The sequence below is a fragment of the Sitodiplosis mosellana genome, unplaced genomic scaffold (assembly GCF_009176505.1).
Source record: "Sitodiplosis mosellana isolate CC-2019 unplaced genomic scaffold, AAFC_SMos_1.0 Smas_scaffold_6150, whole genome shotgun sequence".
NCBI lineage: Eukaryota > Metazoa > Arthropoda > Insecta > Diptera > Cecidomyiidae > Sitodiplosis > Sitodiplosis mosellana.
This window is the reverse complement of record NW_022601391.1, coordinates 2539929-2565582: the sequence shown is the minus strand read 5'-3', so window position 1 is coordinate 2565582 and position 25654 is coordinate 2539929. Positions and strand designations below refer to the sequence as shown.

At 35.8% G+C, this 25654-nt stretch overlaps 6 protein-coding genes across 16 annotated transcripts in view; 3 read left to right on the top strand and 3 right to left on the bottom strand.

The window, feature by feature from the left end:
* Positions 1-1660: 1660 nt before the first annotated feature.
* LOC129573906 (uncharacterized) lies at positions 1661-3119 on the bottom strand. Its single transcript, XM_055455070.1, has 3 exons — positions 2746-3119; positions 2156-2632; positions 1661-2023 (listed from the first exon to the last, which is right to left on the bottom strand). Exons 1-3 carry the CDS (start codon positions 2840-2842, stop codon positions 1866-1868), a joined length of 732 nt encoding a protein of 243 aa, XP_055311045.1. The 5' UTR covers positions 2843-3119; the 3' UTR covers positions 1661-1865.
* Positions 3120-3242: 123 nt separating this feature from the next.
* On the bottom strand, positions 3243-7703 carry LOC129573895 (uncharacterized). Of its 9 annotated transcripts, none has more exons than XM_055455044.1 (10): positions 7426-7703; positions 6879-7055; positions 6232-6373; positions 5907-6094; positions 5702-5823; positions 5416-5637; positions 5246-5342; positions 4837-5176; positions 3675-4767; positions 3243-3613 (listed from the first exon to the last, which is right to left on the bottom strand). In XM_055455044.1, exons 4-10 carry the CDS (start codon positions 5997-5999, stop codon positions 3430-3432), a joined length of 2151 nt encoding a protein of 716 aa, XP_055311019.1. In that variant the 5' UTR covers positions 6000-6094; positions 6232-6373; positions 6879-7055; positions 7426-7703; the 3' UTR covers positions 3243-3429. The 9 variants fall into 9 exon arrangements, with proteins under 9 accessions (XP_055311019.1, XP_055311022.1, XP_055311017.1 ...); XM_055455047.1 differs by lacking the exon at positions 7426-7703 and having other exon boundaries at positions 4837-4965; positions 5038-5176; positions 6879-7019; XM_055455042.1 differs by lacking the exon at positions 6232-6373 and having other exon boundaries at positions 7426-7460.
* Positions 6939-17620, top strand: LOC129573892 (uncharacterized). Of its 2 annotated transcripts, none has more exons than XM_055455037.1 (5): positions 6939-7203; positions 14008-14249; positions 14378-14708; positions 14784-14981; positions 15073-17620. In XM_055455037.1, the coding sequence occupies exons 2-5, from the start codon at positions 14107-14109 to the stop codon at positions 17422-17424; spliced, it is 3024 nt and encodes a 1007-aa protein (XP_055311012.1). In that variant the 5' UTR covers positions 6939-7203; positions 14008-14106; the 3' UTR covers positions 17425-17620. The 2 variants fall into 2 exon arrangements, with proteins under 2 accessions (XP_055311012.1, XP_055311013.1); XM_055455038.1 differs by having other exon boundaries at positions 7003-7888.
* Positions 17621-17755: 135 nt separating this feature from the next.
* LOC129573903 (replication factor C subunit 2) lies at positions 17756-19285 on the top strand. The gene is made up of 3 exons (XM_055455065.1): positions 17756-18048; positions 18138-18249; positions 18321-19285. Exons 1-3 carry the CDS (start codon positions 17954-17956, stop codon positions 19152-19154), a joined length of 1041 nt encoding a protein of 346 aa, XP_055311040.1. The 5' UTR covers positions 17756-17953; the 3' UTR covers positions 19155-19285.
* Positions 19286-19291: 6 nt separating this feature from the next.
* Positions 19292-21402, top strand: LOC129573902 (uncharacterized). The gene is made up of 4 exons (XM_055455064.1): positions 19292-19486; positions 19562-19876; positions 20076-20472; positions 20560-21402. The coding sequence occupies exons 1-4, from the start codon at positions 19442-19444 to the stop codon at positions 20961-20963; spliced, it is 1161 nt and encodes a 386-aa protein (XP_055311039.1). The 5' UTR covers positions 19292-19441; the 3' UTR covers positions 20964-21402.
* A 229-nt stretch (positions 21403-21631) lies between these two features.
* Positions 21632-25654, bottom strand: part of LOC129573898 (UDP-glucosyltransferase 2) — a 15458-nt gene continuing 11435 nt past the window's right edge. For both annotated transcript variants that reach the window (XM_055455059.1, XM_055455058.1), the window contains exons 2-10: positions 25227-25367; positions 24897-25080; positions 24524-24820; positions 23143-23337; positions 22618-22849; positions 22289-22474; positions 22159-22210; positions 21941-22063; positions 21632-21850 (exon numbers count right to left, since the gene is read on the bottom strand). In XM_055455059.1, coding sequence (XP_055311034.1) covers positions 21682-21850; positions 21941-22063; positions 22159-22210; positions 22289-22474; positions 22618-22849; positions 23143-23337; positions 24524-24820; positions 24897-25080; positions 25227-25366 — 1578 coding nt within the window. In that variant the 5' untranslated portion in view covers position 25367 and the 3' untranslated portion in view covers positions 21632-21681. The remainder of the gene's footprint in view (positions 21851-21940; positions 22064-22158; positions 22211-22288; positions 22475-22617; positions 22850-23142; positions 23338-24523; positions 24821-24896; positions 25081-25226; positions 25368-25654) is intronic.

Sequence of the window (25654 nt, the reverse complement as noted above, 5' to 3'; positions counted from 1 at the left end):
ATTTGTGATATTTCAAACGTCATGAAACTTTCTGGCCAAATTTGTATGGGAGGTATGATTTTTATTACTGATTTAGATTTTTCGGACCATTTTCCACAACTTTTGCCTTATTTGACTCACTGTTTAACGTGAAAAATTCTTAAATCCCGCATTTGAAAATTAAATGTTGAGAATATACGAAAAATGATATTTTTGCATATTTGGATTCAAAAAACGTACAAAGTGGTTGAGTTTTTTGCTGATTTAGAATTTTTCGGTCATTTCCAACAATTTTTGACTTATTTGCAACATGGTTTTGCGTGAAAAATGCTTAAATCCCGCACTTGAAAGTTAAATTTTTAGGATTTAACGAAATTCGAGGCCCCATTAGGCTTATCGGGTGTACTCTAAAGGCCAGTTTTTCTTGTTTTCGCCCAAATTTTACGTCCTACCCAATCAGCTTTCATTTTTTGGCTGTTTTCGCAAAGTTGAAAATTAAATTTTTGGATTTAATTAAATCCGAACCACTTACAACAGGCATTAGATAAGATATTAAGATAAGATAAGATAGATAGTATCTATTATCTTATCTAGAGAATTTTTCAAAAATGTCGAAAATCTTATCCATTATCTTTTCAGTTTTTTTTCGACGGACATTTTTGAGATTATCTCGTTGTTATCTAGATATTTTTTCTGGGACAGAACCAAACGCTGATTGATATACCTTGTGTGATTTTGGTTGTCGTCTCAAAAAATTCTACTTCTTTGCAATTAACACATCGGTCAATAAGTCCGTAGGATGACACACAGATGGCACCTCTTCGGCCGAATCAATGGTATTGGCAGGGAGTACCAACCTTCAGAAGTGAAGCGTCAAAATTTCATGAAATTCTGACTATTTGTTTACAAGCTACAGTGCTCGAAGTGACCCAACTTTTGTTATTTTTAAAAACATGGAAAGATCCGAATTTCGTGTGTTGATAAAAAATTGCTTCTTGTTGGGAAAAAACACCGTTCAAAAAAGAGCATGGCTTGAAAAGCAAATTGAATTTTTTGCGTCGGTATGTGATAATGGATGAAACTTGGATCCATCATTTCACACCGGAGTCAAATCGGCAATCATTCGAATGGACAGCAGCGGGAGAACCGCGACCAAAGCGACCAAAAACTCAAACATCGGCTGGCAAGGTAATGGCTTCAGTTTTTTGGGATGCGCATGGTATATTGTTCATCGACTACCTTGAAAAGGTAAAGAGGATCAATACTGATTATTATATACCATTACTCGAGCGTTTGAAGCGAGAAATCGCTGCGAAACGGCCACACATGCAGAGGAAAAAAATACTGTTTCATCAAGAAAATGCTCCGTGTGACAAGTCGATCAAAACAATGGCAGAACTGCATGAATTGGGCTTCGAATTGCTTTCGCACCCACCGTATTCTCCAGATCTAGCCCCCAGCGACTACTGGCTCTTCGCAGACCTGAAGAAAATGCTCGCTGGCAAAAGATATGGCTCAAATGAAGAGGTAATTTCCGCAACTGAGGCGTATTTTGAGTCGAAAGACAATTTGTTCTACAAAACTGGTATCGAAAAGCTAGAGAGGCGTTGGACGAATTGTATCACTTTTGAAGGAAACTGTGTCGATGAATAAAGCAAAATTTGGCCGATAAACTGTGTTTTCTTTGTTATCCTACGGACTTATTGACCGATGTGTTACTTCTTACATAAATAGCTTTATTCATTATTTTCTACTTTACAATTTTTCTTGTAATTTGTTAAATGTTGATGGTTGCAATACTTGAGGTTTTGTTGCCTGTGTCGTTGAATCGATCACTGAGTTTGGGTGAATTGAAGGTTTCGGAGTAGCCAATGAAGTAGTTGCGTTTAATGGGTTTGAATCTTTGGTTGGTACTTTTCTGTGTTATCTTCATCGTTATTTTCTGGTGATATTTCATCGTCGCATTCACAGCAACCGTTTTCTTCATCGCAACAGCCATCTTCATCCTCATCATCGCTGTCCTTTTCAGTGCTTTCACCATTATCTCCAAAGAATAAATTTTCAATGTTTTTAAAATATAAAACCAAATCAATGAAAGAAATACTTCTTCAAAATGATGAGTCAAGTTTTTGAGATCAACAAATATCCAGGAAACTCTTTTTCCAAAGGTACCTACCAATCAATTGTGTTTCTTCTACACCGTTTGAGTTGATGTCTTGGAGTTTTCCTACATTCCAATCAAAATCTTGTGGTTGATTCGGAATTTCTGGATAATTTTTTCGGTAGAACTGCAGACTTTTCACCCGTTTTTGTGAACCATTTTCTGTAGCGAGTTTATTTGGTTCTTCTTGTTCCGCAGGTGCAAGATTATCAGCGTTACTGTCTACTGCTCCTTCGTCGACTAATGTTCCAAATGCTTCCCATAAATTGCACTGTATTTCGTCAATGCAATACCCTTGATAATTTGATACAAAGCCAGGAATACAATCACAGTCAACTTTATAGTCATCCGGATTGGGCATCAGAATATGAGTGAGATCCAAGATCAGATTTGCACAAGATCTAGCGGTGCGTGGATGATAGTATGGATTCACATATTGGTATGGAAACACACAGCCAACATACTTTGTCTTTTCTGTTTGACTATCTGAAACTATTAATTCAACAGTTGTTGATTGGTGAAAATCTCTGTTTTCTATGTTTCCCCCATTTATGAGTTTTTTAACAGATTCCTTAAAAGTTTTCAGCCAATTGAAATCCACATACCTATGTCTGTTTGTCTTGAATGTTCCTTTGGTCTTGTCTCTGCAACATGACTAACTGATGCCAAAACCACAATCGTTAATAATACGAATACTCTCATTTTGCCTATTTTCACAACAAAATTTTATCTCTTTGATAAAAAAAAACAATTATGAACTTGTGTGATAAACTGCAAAATCTGAATTGATGAATATGTTCAGAAGATGCGACTATTTATATATTTCACTATCACATTCGACATAATGAAAAAAGCACAAGTCAAATAATGAATTAGACAGAAAATATTTGGATTCGACAAGGTTGACGGTGCGGTTGTTTCCAAAAATGTTGTTTCGTTTCCAGTGCTATATATGATTCCTCGAAAATATACGTGAAAATATTTATTTAATTACCAAAGATTTGAACAGGTGAAAATCGGACCATTCGCGTCTCATAAAAATTCAGTACATTGACACATGCAATATGAAACTTCCGTTTTTAATAAGAATATACAATGTATATTATACATATATAAAATGGGTTTATTATCTCTCTGTTTGTTTGGCAAATTAATTATAAATTTTTGAATAAGTTTCACATTTTGACATTTCCAACAATTCCATGCCATTTGAATTCGAAAAAGTGTGAATATTATTTTGAAAGTGGTTAACCATTGGATTATCTCGTAAACATTTCGTTTCAATTGTATTAACTGTTGGTGTTTATTGGTGAACTTGAGTCGACTACATGAACGATGACAGGCGCTGTATCGCAAGTGGCGCTGGTTATACAGTTTTTCGTCACCATCAAATTAATTGAATGATGTCTCTGACCCTCCAACTCGAGAAGCAACATGAAATCGGGCCGATGAACACCAATGGCTTCCAAAAACCTTGCAATTTTTAGACAAATAATAAACCTTATTGATAAAGTTCTTCTTCTTCTTTACTTACCTGGCATGGAAATCAGCATCAAATCGTTTCGGGCATTTCAAGTCGATTGCGAGCTCGAGTTTCGTTAAAATTTTCGTGCTCGACACCATAGAAAGAATCTCATCTACGATCAATTGATGATCATCATCATCATCATCTTCTGTTTCGATTTCGGTTATCACACTGAAGGATTTGAGGTGTGGAATTTGCCGTTCAATTAATTTTATCTCATCGATTGTGATTTCAGTGTCTTCTATCTCGAGCGATTCGATTTTTTCAAATGAAGCAATTGTTGATATGTATTTTTCATCCAATTCTACACCTTCGACAAATACCACTGACAGCTCTTTGATATTTTTACAGCCATTGCTAAAAGCATCCAAGATGCACATCTCTTCCGAGTTCTCTGTCAACTTCAACTTTTCCAGCGATTTCAAATGAATCGGTGTTGGTTCAAAGAAGAACTCGGGAACCTGTAACATTTTTAGTTGATTCAATCGATTATTTATTGATTCCAAGAAATTATTCGTGGTGTCTTGATAGACGAGGCTTTCGATTTGTCGATTATTGTCGAAAAATCGATCAAAACATTCCTCCTCCACATAATCCATACTGTAAAACGCAAGATGTTTCAAATACGGCATATGAATGTGTGACCAATTATCATCCTCAATGGCATATCCATCCAAGCTCAGATGAGTTAAATTTGGAAAAAATAAAAACACCTCCCCCAGATTAATATCAGCTGCTTCCCATTCGGTCGCAAATTTCACTTTTTTCAAAGTTGCGACATTTTCCTTCAGCACTTCAATCAACCAACGATGTTCATCGGTCAGATCAGCATCGGCAACTTCGATGTCCGTGAATGTTGCGCCGAAATTAATTAGAACGGCTCGATGCATCTGTTGATAATTGATGATCTCCAAATTTCTCACTTTATATGGTTGGTTGGCGTATTTTCGTTCGAATGTCTTAGCAGCAATAGATTGAAATCGTTTGCACGTACGTGATGCAGCCAATAGTGTCTCATCGTTGAAGCAATCAAAAATACAATTCAACACCTCGTTTGGCATATCGAACAGACCCGGCTCGTCCAATGTCAAAGTGAGAACAACTGGAACATTAGAGATGTCGATTAACTTTTCAGAATTCAAATGGATAAAATCAACAAAATCGTTCTTACATTTGATTTCCAACCGACTTTTCCGGGGGATGCCGTGAACCGTTGCCCGTAAATTGGTTGCGGCAGTTACAAAGTCAACAGCTGCACTTTCCAAGCGAATGGGATCCATTTGAACTTGTTTGGCCATTTCTTTTTGTAGTTCAATCAAACTTGTTAGAAAAACACGTTGGCATTCATGTTGCGACCACGCTTTGTACTCACGATCAATTCCCGTTAAATTTGTTTCAAGTGAATCAGACGTATCTTTAATGTCCTCACCAAATAAATGTTTGAATAGTAGTTGAGCATTGCAGTTTGAAGTTTCCACCAACTGGCGAATTTTTTCATCGCATGAATTTGCCTATATTTGACATTTGGTACATTATAAAAACCTTTTCAATTCATTTTAATCTCTCATTGAAAGAATTACCGTTTGACTTAGCACCTTAAGCAATGAGCTTAGTACTTTCGAGCCATCCATTTGTACTAGACGAATTTTATCAATTACTTCTCGGCCGAATATTTGACTTGAAATACACAGAATTGAATGTCAAAAAATGACTGAAATGTTAAAAGTATAGAACACTGTTAATCCCTTACTGAAATACATGTATTGACCAAGCCAAGCAATCTGTTGAATTTGGTGGTGTATTTTGGATGGTTTCACTTGGAATTGGTTCTTGTGCAGCACATTCGTAGCAATCGATAACAGGAACATTTGCACATTCACACATGGCACTCACATGATCACGGTCCAAGCGATTGTCCAATGCGTTCAATATCAAATGAAATTGTTGAAAAAAGCTATAGCCATAGTTTGTGCTGAAATATTTTCAATTTATGAGTATCGACTGACAAAATTCCAATGATATGTCATAACAGTTACACTTTAAGTTGAATATTTGGAATGGATTCTCGAATCAATTCAGCCCTTGGCTTTCCAACGGAATAAGGCATCTCAACAAACTGTTCACCCAAGTGTTTCACGTCTTTCGATTCCATATCAATCTGAAAATTTAAAAAAAATGGCTTGAAATAATCATTCAATTCATTTTAAATGTGTTAAGCTATATCAATTTTTCACAGCTTACAATTTGAATGTCATCAAATCCACAGGCTGCAATGTATTCCAATGCCTCAGCGCCTATTCGGCCCGCACCGATAACCAAAACTTTGCTGCTCATTTTTTTCCTGCAGCAGTTTGACAAGCGAAGCAAAAACAACACAATTGTTTTCGATGCACGTTTTACTCTGGACCAATGTTGCACGCAACGTATTCCTGAAACATTTACACGAGAACAATATCATGACAATCACAATTGAGCATTCTGATATGTTGCCGAACAATGATTTGTTCGACTTACTAGAAGAAAATGCAAAGACTCATAATTTAAATTATAAACAAAAGTTACTCACTAAATTGTGTTCGTAAATGCTATTTCAAATGGGAAAAACTGTCACTTTCAAAAAATATGTAATTCGATTTCGCTATTCCAATTTGCTGTGTGTGCGTGTTTTTCTCAGAAAGAAAGTATGTCTCTAGACTAAATAAATAAGGCTGAATAAACAAAGAACGAGAATAAAAGATTTCGACGTGGTGACCATTCGATAGAAGCGTGTGTGGGAAATTGTTGCTTTTGGTGGTCGAACTGTTGTGTTTTTAGCCGGTGTTCATACTTCAGCTGTTTGTCAAAAAGATAAAGACAGCGATATCGCTTGATACATGAACAGATAGAGATGATGTTACGGTTCTTTTTTTACCGATTGAATTGTGTGTGTGTGTGTGCAAAAAACGAGCGTATTTGATTTTATATTGAATTTAAAATTAAACTTTTGCCAATTAAAAATATGTTTAAAGGACAAATAAATCACATTACGTGAAATTCAATGCGATCAAAAAGTTGAATGTTATGGTGTGACAACCAAAGTAATTGCAATGTTAAAGCAAATTTCGAAACGGCATATTTTTCTCATGTCAATTTCATCTGAAAAGACGATTAACGAACAACCAAAAACCAACAAAATCGAATGTATGAAGGAATTGATAAAATTGACAATTTCACCTTCAGATGGCGTTTATGCTCGTATTATAAGAAATGTGGCGAATGCGGCGAATTCACTTCGTCTGAAGGTAGTGCGTCAATGCTAATTGTGATTCGTCGTCATTTATAAAAAAACTGTGTGACTGTATAGTACGCGTAAATCGTTTCCACCATCACGAGAAAAAAAAAATCCGTAGTCTGAAAATAGAGAAACAAAAATAAGGAAATTGATTGCGAACAATTTATTTGCATTGTAAAAAAAACAACAACACAAGAACTAAATCAAAGAAAAAAAAAGAGAATTGTGCTTAAGTTTGGTTTTCTATATATAAATATATTCCTCGAGGTAAACATTCGAATATTTTATTTTTAGTTCTTTTTTTCTCGAATTTTATTTTTCATTGCTCATGAAAAATGGTATTCGTATCGCGCAAATAAAAACGAACTTCTTAGGGCTAAACGAAAACAAAAACAAAAACAAAAAATTTAAAAGCCACCAGCATTTTAGAAGGATCGATTAAGTTATTCAAAGAAAATAGAAACGAATAGTCAATGTCGTCATCCATACTTGTGTCTTTGTCGCAGTAAGTTTTTTTCCGTACACTTCAGAGCGGGCAAATGAACGTATATTTAAGTTAAGTAACGAAGAAGAGAAAAAAAAAACGATAAAGAAATACAAACACAATGAAACACTTGTGGTAGTGAGAAAATTGGTTTTGCTGAAATTAGCGAACAAAACAGCAGAAAAAAGTACACACAAAAAAAATAATAATAATAAAAAAATGGAAACAAAACCAACATGATATCTTTTGAATGGGAGTATTCTTTACTTCTTGCTTATATATACATAAATTTTTTTTGTTTGGATTGAAATCGACAATTCAAATCACTACCGAGAATCAACAATAAGCAGCACTAATAAATTAACCAAAATGGCGTCGTCTTCGTTCAGCGTTTCTGTCTAGCACGTTAAAATTGACGAACGTAGCAGCACAGTATGTTGTGCGTTGTTTGTCTGGTGTACAAATTGAGTAAGCGTAATTTTGTTCTACTTTCTTTTATTTTTACGAGATTTGTTTTTGGGTTTTGCTATTTTAGTTATGGTTGTTCCGAAGAAAAATGAACATATGCCATTATTAAACGATTGACTTTTATTCCTTGAACATTTGGCTTGCTATGAAAAAAGAAAAATGGGTCTCTTTATGGTGTATCATCTTGTTGTGTTTTGCCAAGTCATACGAGCAACACAAATGCAGCGTCTTTGCTATGGAATTTATGAAGGAGCTGTACAAGATTGATCAATAGCTGGTTGCCTCTTATGGGAATCATTCTTCAGATTTGATCGTAAGCGCGTATCGTAAGATTTGAATGTTAGCCAGCAGATTTCGAAGAATTGGTCCAGCTGATTTCAAGGCAAAACTATTTCTTGGACGGTAAATGACTTTTGAACGAAATGTTTCTTGATTGGAGGTAAAATTCTTCAAAATACCCTTCACAGTCACTGGGCAGCAGTCATTTTATGACCGACTTTAGTTTATTTCCTTAATATTAACCAACTACAGTGCAACTCTTTTTGTTTACGTCCACCGATTGTTCATTTAACAGAACAGTAACTGTCACTTCTCTCGGTCAACGGGCTGCTATTCAGAATTTGAGACGATTTTTTTTAACAAAGACTCTTTCGAAACGTGCAGAATATTCTGAATACAAACCGCCAATAACCAATCACACTTCGAAGGAAACACAATCTCGAAAAAAAATGTTTCAATCCTCTTCCGACTTATTATTGTTTACATTAACCATATAAATTCGTTTCTAAATCACTTGTGGGGTAAGTAACGACACGAACTAATCAACTATACAAGCTTAGAAATGATCCACAACGATTCAGATCGATAAATTGATGGAAAAACGTTATTATGAACATTTCCATCGTATCGTCACTTGAAATGCCGCAATTGAATCAATCCAAATGGACTTCCGTCGACGGGCTTGGATGAACAATTGCCGTTTTACTGCAACTTTGAACAGAAACATTTCCGAATATCCATCAATCCTCTACTACTTTCCCCTCTAATGCATCTTTTATGCACACTCTTCAGCCTAATAGATAGAAATCAATTTTTCATACCAATTCTTCAAATGAAAAAGAAACCGTCTTTATGAAATCGGAGTAGGCTGAAACTCGGTCATTTGAAACTTCATTTTTTTCTTCTTTCGAATGATCACATTTATTGTGCGCGTTTGTTGTGAAATATTTTTTCAACTATAAAAACAAAGCAAAAATTCTGGAATAATATAATAAAAATAACAGCGGCACATAGTTTTCAACATCGAAGTTCTAAGCTATGATGCGACGTTCGTGGGTAAGGTAAGATTATAATACGAACTGTAATCTAGTCAACTACTTTATAGTAATTTTCAACGCTGGCTATTTTCTAAATAAAATACAAATAATGATTTCGATAGAAGATGTGTCTTGCGAAAAATTAGCCTCAGACATTAATTCTAAACTGAACATAAAATTTTGAATAGCTGTGGAAAATGCACTTGAGCTCGAAATTTAATTCGGTTTGGTATTTGTTGTTGCTTACCATTTTTTCAGTAGAAATTTAAATACACAGTGTTTAATACAGATCACTATAATAAAACAATAAATGGTTACTTTACTGTTCCCATTTGGCAGTTTTTTTGATTCTATGCTACGCGTACTTCATTTTTCTCATCAATAATAATGCGCGTTTAATTTTCAATTTATAGTGAATGCTGACTCAGAAGAATTGCAAGAAATTGAACGAAATTCAAGTTTGATTTCCGAAAAAAAAATATCAAAAATAAAACATAATTGAGTTTTTAAAGGTAAATTTTGGTCACAATTGCTGGGACTTCGGAAAATAATTTACTGGTACTTTGCATTACATCTTCCTTACATAAATATCAGCTCAATATGATTCACTAGTCATTGATCTATGTCGATTTTCTCGCTGAATGTATGTTTTTTTTTTAATTTCATAATAGTTTAAAACGATCAAAAGGGTGATCAATGTTTAGATGGAAACATTTATTTCTGATTTCCATATCAATTTCATGAGAGAAAAAAATGTTTCAGTAAGCAAACTCAAATACAAAATTCACTAAGCTTAGACAAAATACTATTTCTCTGTCCTAAATTTTCCGTTATAATTGAAAATAGACACAAATGTTTCGCAACATATTTTATTCGGGCTTGAAAAACGGAAATTTTCTTTTATATTTTTTTTTGTGGATAAAATTGAATCTGACTTTGGTCAGATATATACGGTTAAGGACTTGAGATGTGGTTAATTTATCTTTTAACCTTTTTTCTTAAGATACACACAGCCATCCTATAAATAAAAATGCAGTCTTTTTTGCATACTTTTTTATGTGTAATTTTTTTTTATTTTAAACCAGATTTTTCTCTCAGTGACAAGTTCATTACATCAATTGGTGAGATGTCGTGTTTGGTTAGGATATTAATATCTTCAATAATATCTTTTATCTCATCTAGATAAAAACAACCATTCCCACAAAATATATCTTATCTTTATCTTTTACTTAATTTTTTCTCGCTAATATCTATTGGTCGATTTTAAATAAATTTGAAAACCACTCAATTACGAACTATAACCAGCTCTTTTCTGTATCGTGTTCGAAGTAAATATCACATACAAATATATTTCCACATATGTAATGAATTTGTGGAATTCAGAATTATTCCATAAAGATTCAAATTTCATACAAATTTGGGCGGATACGTGAAACCAACGCACATAAAAATCACACATACATAATTTCCGGTTTTCTCCATTGAATTTGAAATTCATCCTTGAACAAACAATCATTTTAGGTAACCTAAAAATAATGATTAGGATGAGATTTTTGATGTTTGGAACTTGTACCGTCGCCTTCAATTATTAAAAATATTCACAATTATCTGGTTTATCTTCACATGTTAAAACCAGATAGATAATATCTCGACATTATCTAGATACAAATTTTCAATAGGCAACATATAATTTTTTTCAGAAAAATTGACTAAATTATTTCTACGGGTGAGATTGAGAGTAGTGTATGTTTTCTTGACTTATATTTTGATTAAGTAAAGTACGTTTCACTCGTGGTGGTTTTTGGTAATTTTAATTTTACTGACAAAATATATCGAATGGTGTCTTCGCAAAAATTGTTGGTCTTGCCAAACTGTATAACTTTGTTTAAGGCATTTATCGTTTATCAGTTGAAATTGGGGTTTACAAACGTTTTGACAAATACCGCAAACGGTGATATAAAAACGTTATTTTTCTGTAGTGTTTTATTTTGATAGTTCAAAATACCGCAGAAATGACGATAAAAAAAACAAAAAAAAAACGTTTTTTGGGCGTTATATAACGGCTCTGACGCTCTGTAAAAAAACGTTTTTTTGAAACACTGAAAAAAAAAACGCGTTTTTAAACCCCAGTTGAAATGAATAAATCATTTGAAGATTTGGTCATCTCTTCAGAACATACTCTACTTTTTCTAATATAAAGTCTGCAAAACATACACCACCCTCAATCTTACCGATAGATTTGTGTTGAATCGAATGTGACATTCCTTAAATGGTCAAATCGATACACATCTTAACCCTTTCGTGCATACAACCGCCTATGGACGGTCAACATTTGAACGTCCAATCACATGTGATGCTTTCACAAGCAATGCATTGCTTCAGAAGGCATTTTTATTTGTCAATATGTTCCCTATATTCTTCTGCACTATTTGTCTATGTAGTGCGGTTGTTAAGTTATAAATCAGAATGTGCGCGAAAACGAAAATTTGACAATTAATTTAACTTCAAATTTGATGCATGTTTGACATCTTTGAACAACGGATTTGATTGTTCTTTGATTTATGTCTATCGCATATCCCGGGTTAACCCATTAACGCCCAAGCCAAAAAAATTTCGAATTTTTTTGATGAAATTTGTGACGGGTTACTTCTGAGAGTCCAAATAAGATTTTCCCGGAGTTTCAGAATTTTCCGACACGTTTTAAATTTTCACAATTTTCCGGCAACCTTGAAAATCGGGGAAAACATTCTTCAAACCTTTCCTAACACGCATACAAAACGGCATGTGAAAATTTCAAGCCGTTTGATCAGGAAAGAAGAAAATCTAAAATAAGTCATAAAAAATCGGCAATTTTTGCGTCGTCACAATAGGACGTTGGGCGTTAATGGGTTTTAAACATGGGAAATCAGGGATTTTTTTTTCGCCGTCTGTGTTCCAAAATAAACTAAGTACCAATACTCCTAGTCCTGTGAAAAATCAATCCAAGCCGAATATAAGAGGAGGTGCATATAATGCAGTACATATTTTGGTGAACATTTCAATTCTGATTGTTTTTTCTAACTCGAGCGCTTGAATTGTTTTTTATTCTCTGATTTTAAAAATATTTATCAAGTATTATCTTTGCGAAAAAAACTTCATTTTCATATTTTGATTTTAACCCTAGTTCGGCAAATAGTCCCCGACTGACGCTGCAATTTTTTTTCTCATAAAATTTAATTTTTCATTCGTTACTGCTTCCAAAATAGTGCCATTTCTGAATATGCATTTTGTCATATAAATTAACTCATTCTATTACTTTGCCAAACGACCATGTCAGGCAAGAAAAGTATTGGAATCGCTCCAGTTTTTTTAACCCACTTAAAATATTTTTTTACCAGTTTTAATCTAGCGTTATTTTGAGGTAGGTGCGTGGTACACTGTACGCTGTACGCAGAAAATTTGCTAAAACATTTAAAATGTAGAAAAGTTCATCTTCCAGACGTTTAAGACATTTTATTTTTTTACTTTCTACGTTAGCGTTGAAAATGTCTCTTATAATGCACTTATATTTTTGAAAAAAGATAATTTGAACATTCATAATGAGATTATGCGATTAAAAATTGGACCATTTCTTTATTTTCATAATACGATCATAGTTCAAATTATAAAATTCGTCCGTATGCGAACGGTGCAGTGAGACTGCTTCTTCTTCTTAACTAACACATCTATACATGTAAGTCACCATATTGGTTATAATGTTCACAAATGGGTACTCAATACACAGTATACATTTTCAATATGGCCGCGTCCATTGTGTACGACAGTGTGAAGAAGAAGGAGCAGTATTATAAGAAATTTTGTATGGGTTTACATAGGGATGATAAAATTTGCGCGAAATGAGATGCATGGATAAAATTGTCGTAAATTTATGAAAATATTTTCATAAGTATTTGTTTTTAAAGGTGACAATATTGATTATCCAGAAGATGCTGTTTTTTTTCGACTTGGAGCAAAAAATGATGAAATCATTTTACAAAAAAAAATTGTATTCGGTCTGAAATGTTAACTGCACTTGTTCTGAATTTATCTCTGCCCTATCATAGGAATCGTATTCGACAAGAATTTTGTATGTAAAAATTTTCTAGAAGAAAAAGAAATAAATCTTCAAAACAAATGATCGTGGATTTTCCAATGACCAGATTTAGCTTCAATTGCTTTTAAAGTAAAGAAATAATTGACAACAATCTGTTTGCTCAACAATAAAAGACAATTTTCATCATGAAATTCTACTTCAATTTAAAATGGAAAACAAACGTTCCTTCTTAGAAAAAAAAACTTTACAGAAAATAGGAATACTAATATTGTCTCTTCTTTTGAGCCTGCTGAAATTTCTTAGAATGTATTTATTTGTTTTTTTTTCTTTAGACTACTTTTTAATTTAGTAAATTACGGAATTTCTGTTTGATTATTTTCATTTTCTTGAAATTCCGATAGGAAATTTCAAGGGACTTGATTTAAAATTTAAATAAAAAAGGCAGATTGAGAATAAATCATTTCTTCCACTTTGATGAATTTTAATTGATGAATATCTAACAAAAACAGGATGAAGAATGTTCTTATCATAAATGAAATTATTACCGACCTGATAGGAACTGTTTGAAAGGGAAACCAATCTATTAGATTAATTTTTTTTTAACATGTTTGTTCGTACACTGCGTTTCGAAATGAATATATTTTTAATGGGCTTTAAATGGATGAACTTGAATTTCGTGACCTTGGGTTCTGATGAATAATCTACATTGTCTCTTTAATTTTTTGTTACAGATTAAATGGATCATTGAAAAGCAACTAGATTTTTATTTCAAAAAACCTATCTCTTCAATAAATCGGTAGAATCGACATATTCAAAAATTCACTTGCAAAATGAGCGTCATAATACGGCTACAGAATTTGCCATGGTCTGCAAATGCCACAGACATTCGCCAGTTCTTCAAAGGTTTGGGAATACCTGATGGCGGTGTTCATATTGTTGGCGGTGAAAACGGGGATGCATTTATAGCTTTTGTGTAAGTTGTTAATATTTCGTTTCTTATTGAATTCTTGATGACATAAAAGTGCACGCCTGTAATAAAATGCAGCCAGCCAATGCTATTTTCGTCTAACTGAAATCCTCTTTATGTACAAATTGAAACAGTACCGATGATGATGCAAGAAAAGCAATGCGTTTGGATGGAGGAAAATTGAAGGAAATTCAAGTTCGATTGTTTCTATCTTCACGGGCTGAAATGCAAGAGGTGATTGAAACGGCCCGTCAAACGACTATGTCACTTATGCAAATGCAGCGACAACCAACGATTGCTGCTCCAGCCATAGCACCGCCAGCCGTTCTAACGCCTCAATCTCCTCCTCAAGTAAGCCTTGCTACAGCCATTCAAAAGAAAATCCCACCAACTCTACCGACCCAGTTGCCCGGCTTGATCACACAACAAATGTATCAGCAACAGATTCAAAATTTACATCAACAGGTGAATACAGCCTCGTGTCTTTTAATCATTTATTATTGACAATTAAAACTAATAAATACTTCGAATCTTCTATAGAATCCTGTGAATGCTCTAAATGGCTTACCTCCAAAGGTTAATGAATCGCTCGATTTAGTTAGCAGTCGACGTAGTCGCCGGTCTCGTTCTCGTTCACACTCTTATTCACGTGATTCGAGGTCGCGTAGTCGTTCGCGCTCACCATCACGCTCTCGTGATCGTTATAGGCGCCGGTCACGCTCACCACGACGAAATAAGGTTTGTACTGTCTTACATAATTCTTTTAAGTTTTAAGCGTTAAGCATTCGACTTTTACTGATTCCAATGTAATTATCAAAAAAAAAATTAGGGTCGATCACACAGGGACAGAAGTGATAGCCGTGATCGAGATCGTCGTCGTAATCGAACATCATCCCGAAATGACAAAGACTACAAAGACTTGGGCCGAAATGGAAATGATAAGCGGTTAAGTGTCGAGATCGAGCCAAAGCCAGCACCAGCTCAAAATCCAATAAATCCCATGAATTCGTTGTATCAACAAAATGTACCGTTTAACAGTAACATTTCACAGTATATGATGAAGCAAATGAACAATCCGAATGCAGGGGCTATGAATCCATTGAGCCAAAGCGAACAAATGAGTGCATTTTCAACCAATGATGTGCGCACTATGAACATGAACATGACATTGCAAACGAATCCATTAGCTTTTCAGCAACAATTGTACAATCAGCAAGCGGTTAGTATGCCTGCATTTAACACCTTCTCACAGGCGGGCGGTGTTCTGCAAAATGCTCAACAGCATCAACAGCAACAATTGACAGCAGGTATGTCTAGTCAAATGAATAAATTCGGCATGAACAACGGTATGGGTGGTCCACACAATGGAAACAACACAATGGTAAATGTCACACACTGTGTTAGGGTGCGAAATTTGTGCAACTTGACCAATTATAGCGCGATTCGAAAATTCTTCTCCGGCTTATTGATACCCAACGATGGCATCAAAATGATAAATGACACGGATGGCAATCGAACTGGGCAGGCTTATGTACGTTTTGCTCGGCCGCATTTTGTTCAGTTGGCTATTCAACGAAGTAATCAAAAACTGGGCAGAAATGTGATAAAAATCGAAGACATCGATGAAAAGGCATACGATGATGCCATCGATGCATATCGACCACCACGCCGCAACAACTACCATCGAGACCGCGAACACCGCGATCGAAGATACAGAAGGAACAGCCGGGATAGCCGTGATTATAGCGATGATGACGACGACGACGATCGAAGTAATTCGGATAATGAGCGTGACAACGATGTAATGTGTATTTCTGATTCGAATGATAGCAAGGAAGCAGCTCCGTTTACAACAGTTCTGATCGAGGATTTGCCGCCATTTACCAAGGAGCAAGACATCATGAAATTGTTCTCGTCCTATCCCCTCGTACACATTGTCATGGCTAAACGGCCGAAAATGTTCTCGTCATATGTCAAATTTCACAGTGCTGACGATGCCAAAGCGGCCGTTAAAAACACCGCTTGTCACAAAATTACGTTCAAAACGGTGTACATTTCTGCTTGTAGTGAGGAGGAATTTGAAACGGCTCGCAAAGAGTTCAGCGGTGAACTGGACCTAGACATTGGAATGCCTAAACCGGTTGAAGAGAATAGTCAATCGAGCGATAGAACTGCACCAAACGAAATCAAAAGCCCAAATACTTCGATGCAAAATGTTGAATATCTAAATGAAGGCTCCAATGAAATGTCGGATCCAGTTCCTGGTGTTTCATTGGAAAATATTCCCGGAGTCAATCTAAATGATCCGCGTATTAATCCAGCGAAATTCCCTTTTTTGAAAAATATGAACACCGATGTATCGCATTCCGAACGCATCGATCCACGTACCAAAACCGCTGTTCAAGTGCCGGTGAACACATTTCCTGGCATTGACGTTGCAATGGCTACGCAACAACAGGCTATGATGGATATGAGCATGTCCGAAGTGTGCTGTATTCTCATTGAAAACATGGAATATCGCACAACTGAAGCCGAAATCGTTGAATGGATACAAAACAAGGCAAATCTCACACCAGTTCGAATTCAATTGCTGGTCAACGAACGCAACCAAACCAATGGAAATGGTTTTATTCAGTTTGCCAATAGCGAGCAGGCAACAAAAGCCACCGAACTGCTGGATAAGGCTCAGTTCAAATCACGGGTCGTGCACATTTCATTGGCACCATGGCAACAAATTGTTGCGACGATTCAAAATATCACACAGGTTTTGCGCGAAAATGGTTTCGATGGCATTGACACATCGGGAAATATACCGCGTCCACGTTTCAATAACAATAATGCCAACAATCGATTCCCGAATAACAATCGATTTAATAACAACGGCAACAATCGCATGCAAAATAACCGACAGAACAACCGCAATGGCGGCAATTTCAACGGATGTATTGTTTCGATGACAAACGTACCGTACAAAGCCAGTGTTGATGATATTCTTGATTTCTTCAGTGACTTCGATGTTGCGGCAGATGATATCATTCGTCGATACAACGATGAAGGCAAACCCACTGGCGATGCTAGAGTACGATTCGAATCACCGTCCGAGGCAAGACGCGCTATTGATCAACGGGGCAATTGCCGACTTGTTAATCGACCCGTTTTCTTGCAACTGTTTAATAATTAAGTGTTTTATCATTTTTGATTAGGAAGATTTAAGTATTTATCTTAAATTTAATATCTTACTTGCTCACCAGAAGCAGAAAAACCATTATTTTCTATGGTTATTTGTTTGTTTTTTCAATCAAAGCATATTCCATTTCTTACACATACATCTATGTACATATTTTCGGATTAAAAAGAAATTGAAAAAAGTGAAAAGACTTGACCTTGTTTTTATTATTCAGTTTATTATTCTTCAATTAGCCCAACATTACCAGAGTAAAAAATAATTTTATTTTAGAAAATATATTGAAAATACTCACTTTTTTCTCGAATCAATACAATGAATTGGTATAAATAAAAGGTAAAAGGAAAAGAGTTTTGCGTAACCAAGTCGACAGATGGCGCTGTGGTCAATCAGTATGTAGCCATATTGATGTTTTCGCGCGCTTTGACATCAGTCAAAATTCACTACACAACCAAACACGTTCGCTGTGATTTTGCATTCAGTTTTTGTTTATTCTTTTGAAAAGTTAGGAAAATATCTTTTCGAAATGACTGACATTGAGATGACGATGGACGTGGGCCCAAGCACAAGTGGTGCATCATCAAAGCCAAGCGACACAGCACGAAAACAGCATTTACCATGGTAAGTATTTTGATAGCCGGTAATAATAATGTTTGATGATTCAGTAAACCCAATTCTACAACTCAAATATTCGCAATTCTATTTTGCAGGATTGAAAAGTACCGTCCACAACGTTTCGATGAAATTGTTGGCAACGAAGAAACCGTGTCTCGGTTGAGTGTATTTGCCACAAATGGAAATGCACCAAATATCATCATTTCGGTAAAATGTGCATTTTAACCATTGCCTATGCGCATTCTAATTACAACCAATTTTTCTATTAATTACGATAGGGACCACCCGGTGTGGGAAAGACTACAACCATTCTATGTTTGGCACGAATCTTGTTGGGTCCAAATTTTCGCGAGGGTGTACTTGAGTTGAATGCGTCAAATGAACGTGGTATTGATGTCGTTCGTAACAAAATCAAAATGTTTGCCCAGCAAAAAGTATCGTTGCCAAAAGGCCGTCACAAGATTATTATTCTCGATGAAGCCGATAGTATGACAGAAGGTGCACAGCAAGCACTGCGTCGAACCATGGAAATCTACAGTGATACAACGCGTTTCGCACTGGCATGCAACACAAGTGAAAAGATCATCGAACCGATTCAGTCACGCTGTGCCGTACTTCGTTATTCGAAACTTAGTGATGCACAAATTCTGGCCAAAGTGATTGAGGTGTGCCAGAAAGAAGATCTTGGTTACGATAAGGAGGGATTGGAAGCGGTTGTTTTCACCGCCCAGGGCGATATGCGTCAAGCGCTCAACAATCTTCAATCAACGGCAAATGGATACGGTTATGTTAGCGCTGAAAATGTGTTCAAAGTATGCGACGAACCACATCCAATGCTCATTCAGGATATGTTAACGCACTGTGCTGAAGGTGATATACACAGGGCGTACAAAATTCTGGCAAAACTATGGCGATTGGGCTATGCGGCTGAAGATATCATCGGAAACATTTTCCGTGTGTGCAAGCGCGTTTCGATCAACGAAAAGATGCGATTGGCTTTCATCAAGGAAATCGGTCAAATGCACATGAAAGTTGTCGACGGTCTCAATACATTGCTGCAAATGTCCGCACTATTAGCACGACTCTGTGAACTCTCCTATGAATATCGATGATTCGGCACATCAACCATTCATTCGTCTCGATTAACCATCGATCGGTGACATTATATCGCTGTTCATGAATTCCAAAATCATTTTTTTGTCATTTTTTTACTCATAAATATAGTTTACTTTCAAAAATCTAATTATTTATGTTTTTGCTTTCACTTGAAGTTATAAAATTGTTTAGGACTTCGATCTTCAAACTTGACATTATGAAATGTCAGAAATTGCGCCAAAACAGCTAAATGGTAATCTGTCAAACTGAAGTTTTGTTTTGTTTATATGTTTGAACTTGAAAAATGAACACCACGGCTGAACAACAATCACAAATAGGTGATGAAGAGGTAACATTTCATTTTAAGCAAGCGGAATAGTTTAAGACTTGAAAATTGAGTGATTAATTTAGACAATAATTTTAGATCGAAGGGCTGGTTAGATCATTTTCACAATACCGTGAAGTAAATTCTCAGGCAGTTTTCGATCCAGAAAGTCAAAGTTTTGTTATTGAAAGTCAAATAGATGAATCGGAGGCGCCTGTAAAATTGGATTATCAGGCGGAGTTTTTGAAGTGCATGGGACTCAATGAAACCGATATTGAACAATATACATCCAAAGCAAAGTTGAATCACGAAGTGAGCACCCAACACGAGCTAAATTCACAGACAGATGCAGAGGCTAACATCAGAACGTTCATGACTGGAAACCCATATTGGAATCAGAATATAACAGCTAAAGTAAGGAATTATTGCACTTGAATGAAAACAATTGATTTTTTGGAACGATTTGAATTCAAATCCAAAAAAAAGTTCACTAAACCAGGAACCCAGATAGTGCGTTTGATTTTAAAATCTTTCCAAGAAATATTTACTCGAATTTTGTACTGGAAATTTTTTATTTCTTCATTCGATTGAATAATGGTTTATTTCCTTTTAGCCTCTAGATTTGGCAGCGTTTTTGGAGAATCGTGAATATTTTGTGGCGATAAAAACCGGTACAAATAATGAGCCAATCCAACCGGTAGGTGTTAGTGGTGGTGAAACAGTAAGAGGGAACAATAATCGTCATTGTCGAATTTTCACACTGGGTCCGTTGCCTCTGGACATAGAAGACATACTCAAAATAGTAATCGATTGCGATGAAGCTCAAGTTTGGCGGAGCTATCAGAAGATCTACGGCCAGAATTTCAAAATGGTGATGCTTTATGGACGGTGCAAGCCATTCGGTGGTAGTATCAACTCACAAAAGGGACGAAATGTTAAACTGTACGAAGTTGATGATGGCAGCGGAATGGTTGTTGTACATTTTCCACATTATGACAGCAAATATTCGGGTATGAAATTGATTTATGTTCACAAATATTCCTATGAATCTATTTTAGTCCAATGTTTTATTTTTCATTTTCATTCCTGTCGATTAGCTCTAACTGATGGAATAAACCGTATGCTTGAGGAATACGCTTTGGTCCAAAGAGAAGGGATTGCATTTTTGGGGACGTCGCACTATGGACCAAGAACAGCAAGATGCAAGAAAATGCTAAGCAATTTGAACATCATACTTAATATGATAAGGCAAAATGGTTCCATCAAGCAAGAATTTTTCACCCATGGCTGCAAAGTGTGCGTGATTGGCCGTGTGTTTAGGCACAGTGATGGTACAAATCATGTGTTTGCATATGACATGATAGAAGATGCGGGCATGAATCGTGATTTTGAAATCAAATTCAAGTTGCATTTGTTGGATGTGTACAAAACCAAATATTTGAAGTACCAAATTACTGGCGAGCCACTGGAAACAACAAGAGCGCGCTCAAACAATTTCTAGACGAATGAAAATAGTTTTGAATTTTTATGGGTCTTTCATGTCAGGGAAATCACTTCACTCTTATAATTTACAATTATTATGGATCGTTATGAAAACTTAATGATGCTATTTTTCATTAATTCCCCATAACATTTCATCCATTGAATGATGATCATTCCATATTTTTGCACCAAAAATAAAGTGATTTCGCCGAATGTTGTATTCAAATGATGATCCAGAAAATTGACATGCAAGCTATTTGGTTTCTTTGTTCCATGTTCGATTTTTCAAACTCCTATTTAATAACATTACACTTGACGTACATTTTTCATTTTACCCTAGTCTTACACCATAAACCGCTTAGCTTATATATTAATAAATTTATAGACATATTTTTTACAAACAGGTTTACTTAACGCTAGATTTTTTGTTGATAAATAAAAGCTATTTGTATTCACAATGGTTTGAATTTCATTATTTGTTTGTTTGGTCCGTCGGTAGATCTATGGTACGTGGATTTTGTGTTTCCTTATCGTCACAGACGCGTCTTGAGCATGTGAGTATGTTAATGAGCATCAGGATATACAAAACGAATCATTTTGATTGGAAATTTATATAAAAAAAAGAATGTCTCTCACATTAAACCATTTTTGTCGGCATTCCATTAACGAAATGCTCGGTGTGCACTGATTTCTTCGATGACCGTTGAGTGGCGTATTTGTTTGTTTTACTTCGAACCTTAATACATTTTTTGTTTCATATGAACCTTCATGTGAACCGGTTTCAGCAGACTATTGATCACTTTACTGTTGCCTTCAAACCGTAGTATTCGCCGCACAATATATGCTGTGATAACAACAATTGCGATGAACAGTGCGACCACATCTAATAGATAATACTGAACGAAACTGTCGGTTTTTGTGAGAAATGAGGGAGAAAAACCAATATTAATAACGATATTTGGACTAAGTGTCATTTGAATGAGTGGCTTTCTATACCTATAGTTTCGACTCGGTGATTGCAAATGATATGCGCCATTGTGACGAAGTACGTATTCTGTCCAGTAAATGGCTGTGTCAAGCGGCGTTGTCCTTTGATCTAATAAAAACCGTTGCAGTTTCCTAATTCGAATGACGAATGAAACTTTCGTTAAAAACAAATCTTTTCCCATTAATACATAAAATCAGAAACAAACAAAAAAAAACTGAGCACTTACTTAACCGCTTGTCGATAGCGTTCATCGTGGATCACTTTTAAGATGCCCTTGACTTTGAATGGAAATGTATAAAATTTGATATGAAAAATTCAGAACGAAAATAATTTTGGTTCAATATCAGGAAACTTACTCAATTTATCCGATGACAAGGTTTCCAAATCGAGCCGAAGTGCGTATCCATCGGCCACCGCTTTGGCAGCATTAACGTCATGATCACAGAATACAGGCATCGTAACGAGCGGTACACCATGATAAACACTTTCAAACATTGATAATAGCCCACCATGTGTAACAAACGCACGCAACTTTCGATGACCTATTTGAATGATTTGAAAAACGATTGCGGTTTTTCCCATTTAAATATCGATTTCAGTGTCAAACCAATGTGCATAAATTATGCAGAAAAAAAAACAAATTAAAATGAAAAATAGCACAACAAGTTTTATTTCTATCTCTCACCGAGTAGGTCTTGCTGTGGTAACCAGGCTCCGATTTTTACATTTGACGGCAAGTCCTTCATGTCGGCAACGCTACCATCATACTTCCAAATCACTCTATATGGAATTTGGGCAAATGTACGGATGAATAATTTCCGCAAATGTTCTGGCATTTTAGCCGCTTTGACCGACGAACCCATCGACACATAAATAAAACCGGACTCACCGGAACCCATGACGAATTCTTCTAGTTCCTGTACAATGTACCATATGGACAGATCGGTTAAAATACATTGTCATAATTTAATATGTAAGTAAATGCTGGGTAAATTGTAAAAAAAACCGGAACTTATTTTGACCAATAAAAACGAAATATAGTTGAGCAACAGACAGAAAATGAGATAACGCTAAGAAAATAAAACCAGCCAAAATTGACGTTATTTTGTTTGAGGTGGTACTCATAAAAGGTACGCACACAGCAACCACAACAGCTGAAATAAGTAAAGAAAGGGAAAAAAAATATTGTGCATGAAATGCGATTAATTACTTTTGGCAATGGTCGAGCCGGTTTGCAGTGGATGCACGCAATTTCTGCAACGTTTGGTAGCAATGGTCGTGAATATGATACACTTGAATGGCCATTTTGCAGTATAAAACTAACGTTACGCGTTAAATCATACACATTCGGTACATCACCGCCCAAATGATTCCGAACGACCGATTGCAACAATAACATCGATACCTAAAACGGAAAACATATTTCGTAAAACTCCTATTGAATAAAAATGAATGAACGAACGAGTAAGAAAGAAAAATAAACTGTAAAAATTATGTTAATAGCAAATGATGCATGGACAGTTTGAAGGAGTATGTGAGTGAATAGAGAGGTACATTGCAGATGACGGCAGATACGACAAACGAAAGAAAAACAGCGCACACACGACCAATCAATATCGTTTTGATCCGGTGCTGAACAAATTTGAGAGACACAAAACAGGTATACCAGCTACAAACTGTTTAATTGACTCATTAAACGCGAGTAAACGGCAATTCACAATCTCTAATCGGCCGGATCAATTCCAAACGTAATGATGAACGAAACAACAAATTGAAAAACTATAGAAGAAATATGAAGAGAGAGAGAGAAAGAGAGAAAGAGAGAAAGAGAGAACAACAGGCGGCAACTATGCTGCGTACAAAATGTTTATGTGAATATGCGTTGCACGTATGAAAATCCAGACGAGAGTGCATTCATTCCTTTATGCACGTAAAGCCGAAACGGATAAGAGTTAATTGACGATTACGCAACGCTTTCATACGCACACCGGATTAGAAATATCATGAATAGCAACGACATCAGCTCAACGCCATGAATATTGCCTCTAGTATTCTTTTTGTGTGTTTGCACTATGCGGAATGTTGTTGTTGTTATTCGCACATTCAATAAAAACCAGTAGCGCAGTGCCGTTCAAGAGAATGTGATTTTACACATTACTATATTTAGACACGAGATTTACTGCACGTATGCGCCGAAGAACCCGCCGTTTTTGCTGCTCTTTCAATTGATCGCCGTTGATTTGGGTTAATTTATGCAGAAAATGGAGAAAAAATAGCGCGTTGTAAAACTGAATGTGTGTGTAATAAAAATATAACATTGACATCATTCTCGAGTAGTGATTTTCTAGAATTTTTCGTCAACGTAATTGACAACCTGTTTGATTTGAAAATGAAAGTGGCATGCGTGTGAATGAAGCTTTTTATCCGTACACATATCCATATATCTATGGAGTATATGGTTTGAATGTTTTTGTCTCTCCTCGCATTGCATTTCTTGAAAATCGAGATGCAAGGTAAGTTGAAAAGTTTGCGTTTACATTTACGTTTGCGTTCGCGTTAACGGAAATCATAAGAATGTCGCAACATCTTACCCGATGAACTGAATAGGCGAACAGTGTGTACATAGTGTTCAGGAATCGTTGATACAAATTCATTTCGTCGGTGAATGAACTGAAGAAGATTGGGGTCGTTGAAAATGGTGTTGGATTGCCAGCCAACGATAAACTGCCTGTATACAATCCGACTGTGTTGATCATCATGAATGGTGCACGGAATGCATGCACCAAACTGACGGCACATTCCGGAAACGCTCCATCCAATATTACCAATTCAAAGTGTCGATTCAGCAAATTCTTCGTTTCAGCATCGTTGAGCATTGCATCACAAGACTGCAAATACAGATCATAAGCATCAGTGAATCGATAATGATTGTTCGTACATACACTGTGGTACAAAATAAAATACCTCAAATGCAAAACGCATCACATCCCAAACACTGTATGGCAATTTGCCATCCATTCGCAGCCCAACCAAATCCCAATTTGTATAATTTTGTATGTACTCCGACAAACCAGCTGGTGTTATCTCATGCAATCGGCTGTCACTGTAGTCAGCTGGAAATCCACTCAAGAATGTTATGTTATGCCCTCTGGAATTTTTGTTATATTGATTACGCTTCACGAACAACAACGACCAATTTTGTATGCAGATGTCATGAGAGAGTTTTATTTTGGTTGGAGCTTTACAATTGTGTGTGTGTGTGTGTGATATAATTTCGATGTGTTTCGTTTTTACCTTGGAATAAGACCTTTGGCCAGCTCAAGAAATGGGATCTTGTGCGATTTAGTTCCACCCATTGTCACCATCAGAATGTCGGCGGTCAAAGAACCGCCGATCCCAGCAAATATCAACAATAATACGAAATTCATATTCATTCTAAAATAGTAAATTGATCATGTCATTATTACGCATTGGAACGAAATGATAAACAAAAAGTTTCAAATAAAATTAAGATCATTATTATTGGCCGCATAACTCTGCTGTGCACCTGTTAACCAAAACAATTGATTATTATTGTTGTTTGCTCGAATAGTTTTTCCCTTTGTACCACACGTCGATTTCAATGACCAATCAATTTTGCTCCATGATGAAGTGTTTCTGACTTCAAAGAGCAATTGAATGTCCGAGAATGAAAACGCAACTTCTATTCACAACACATATAA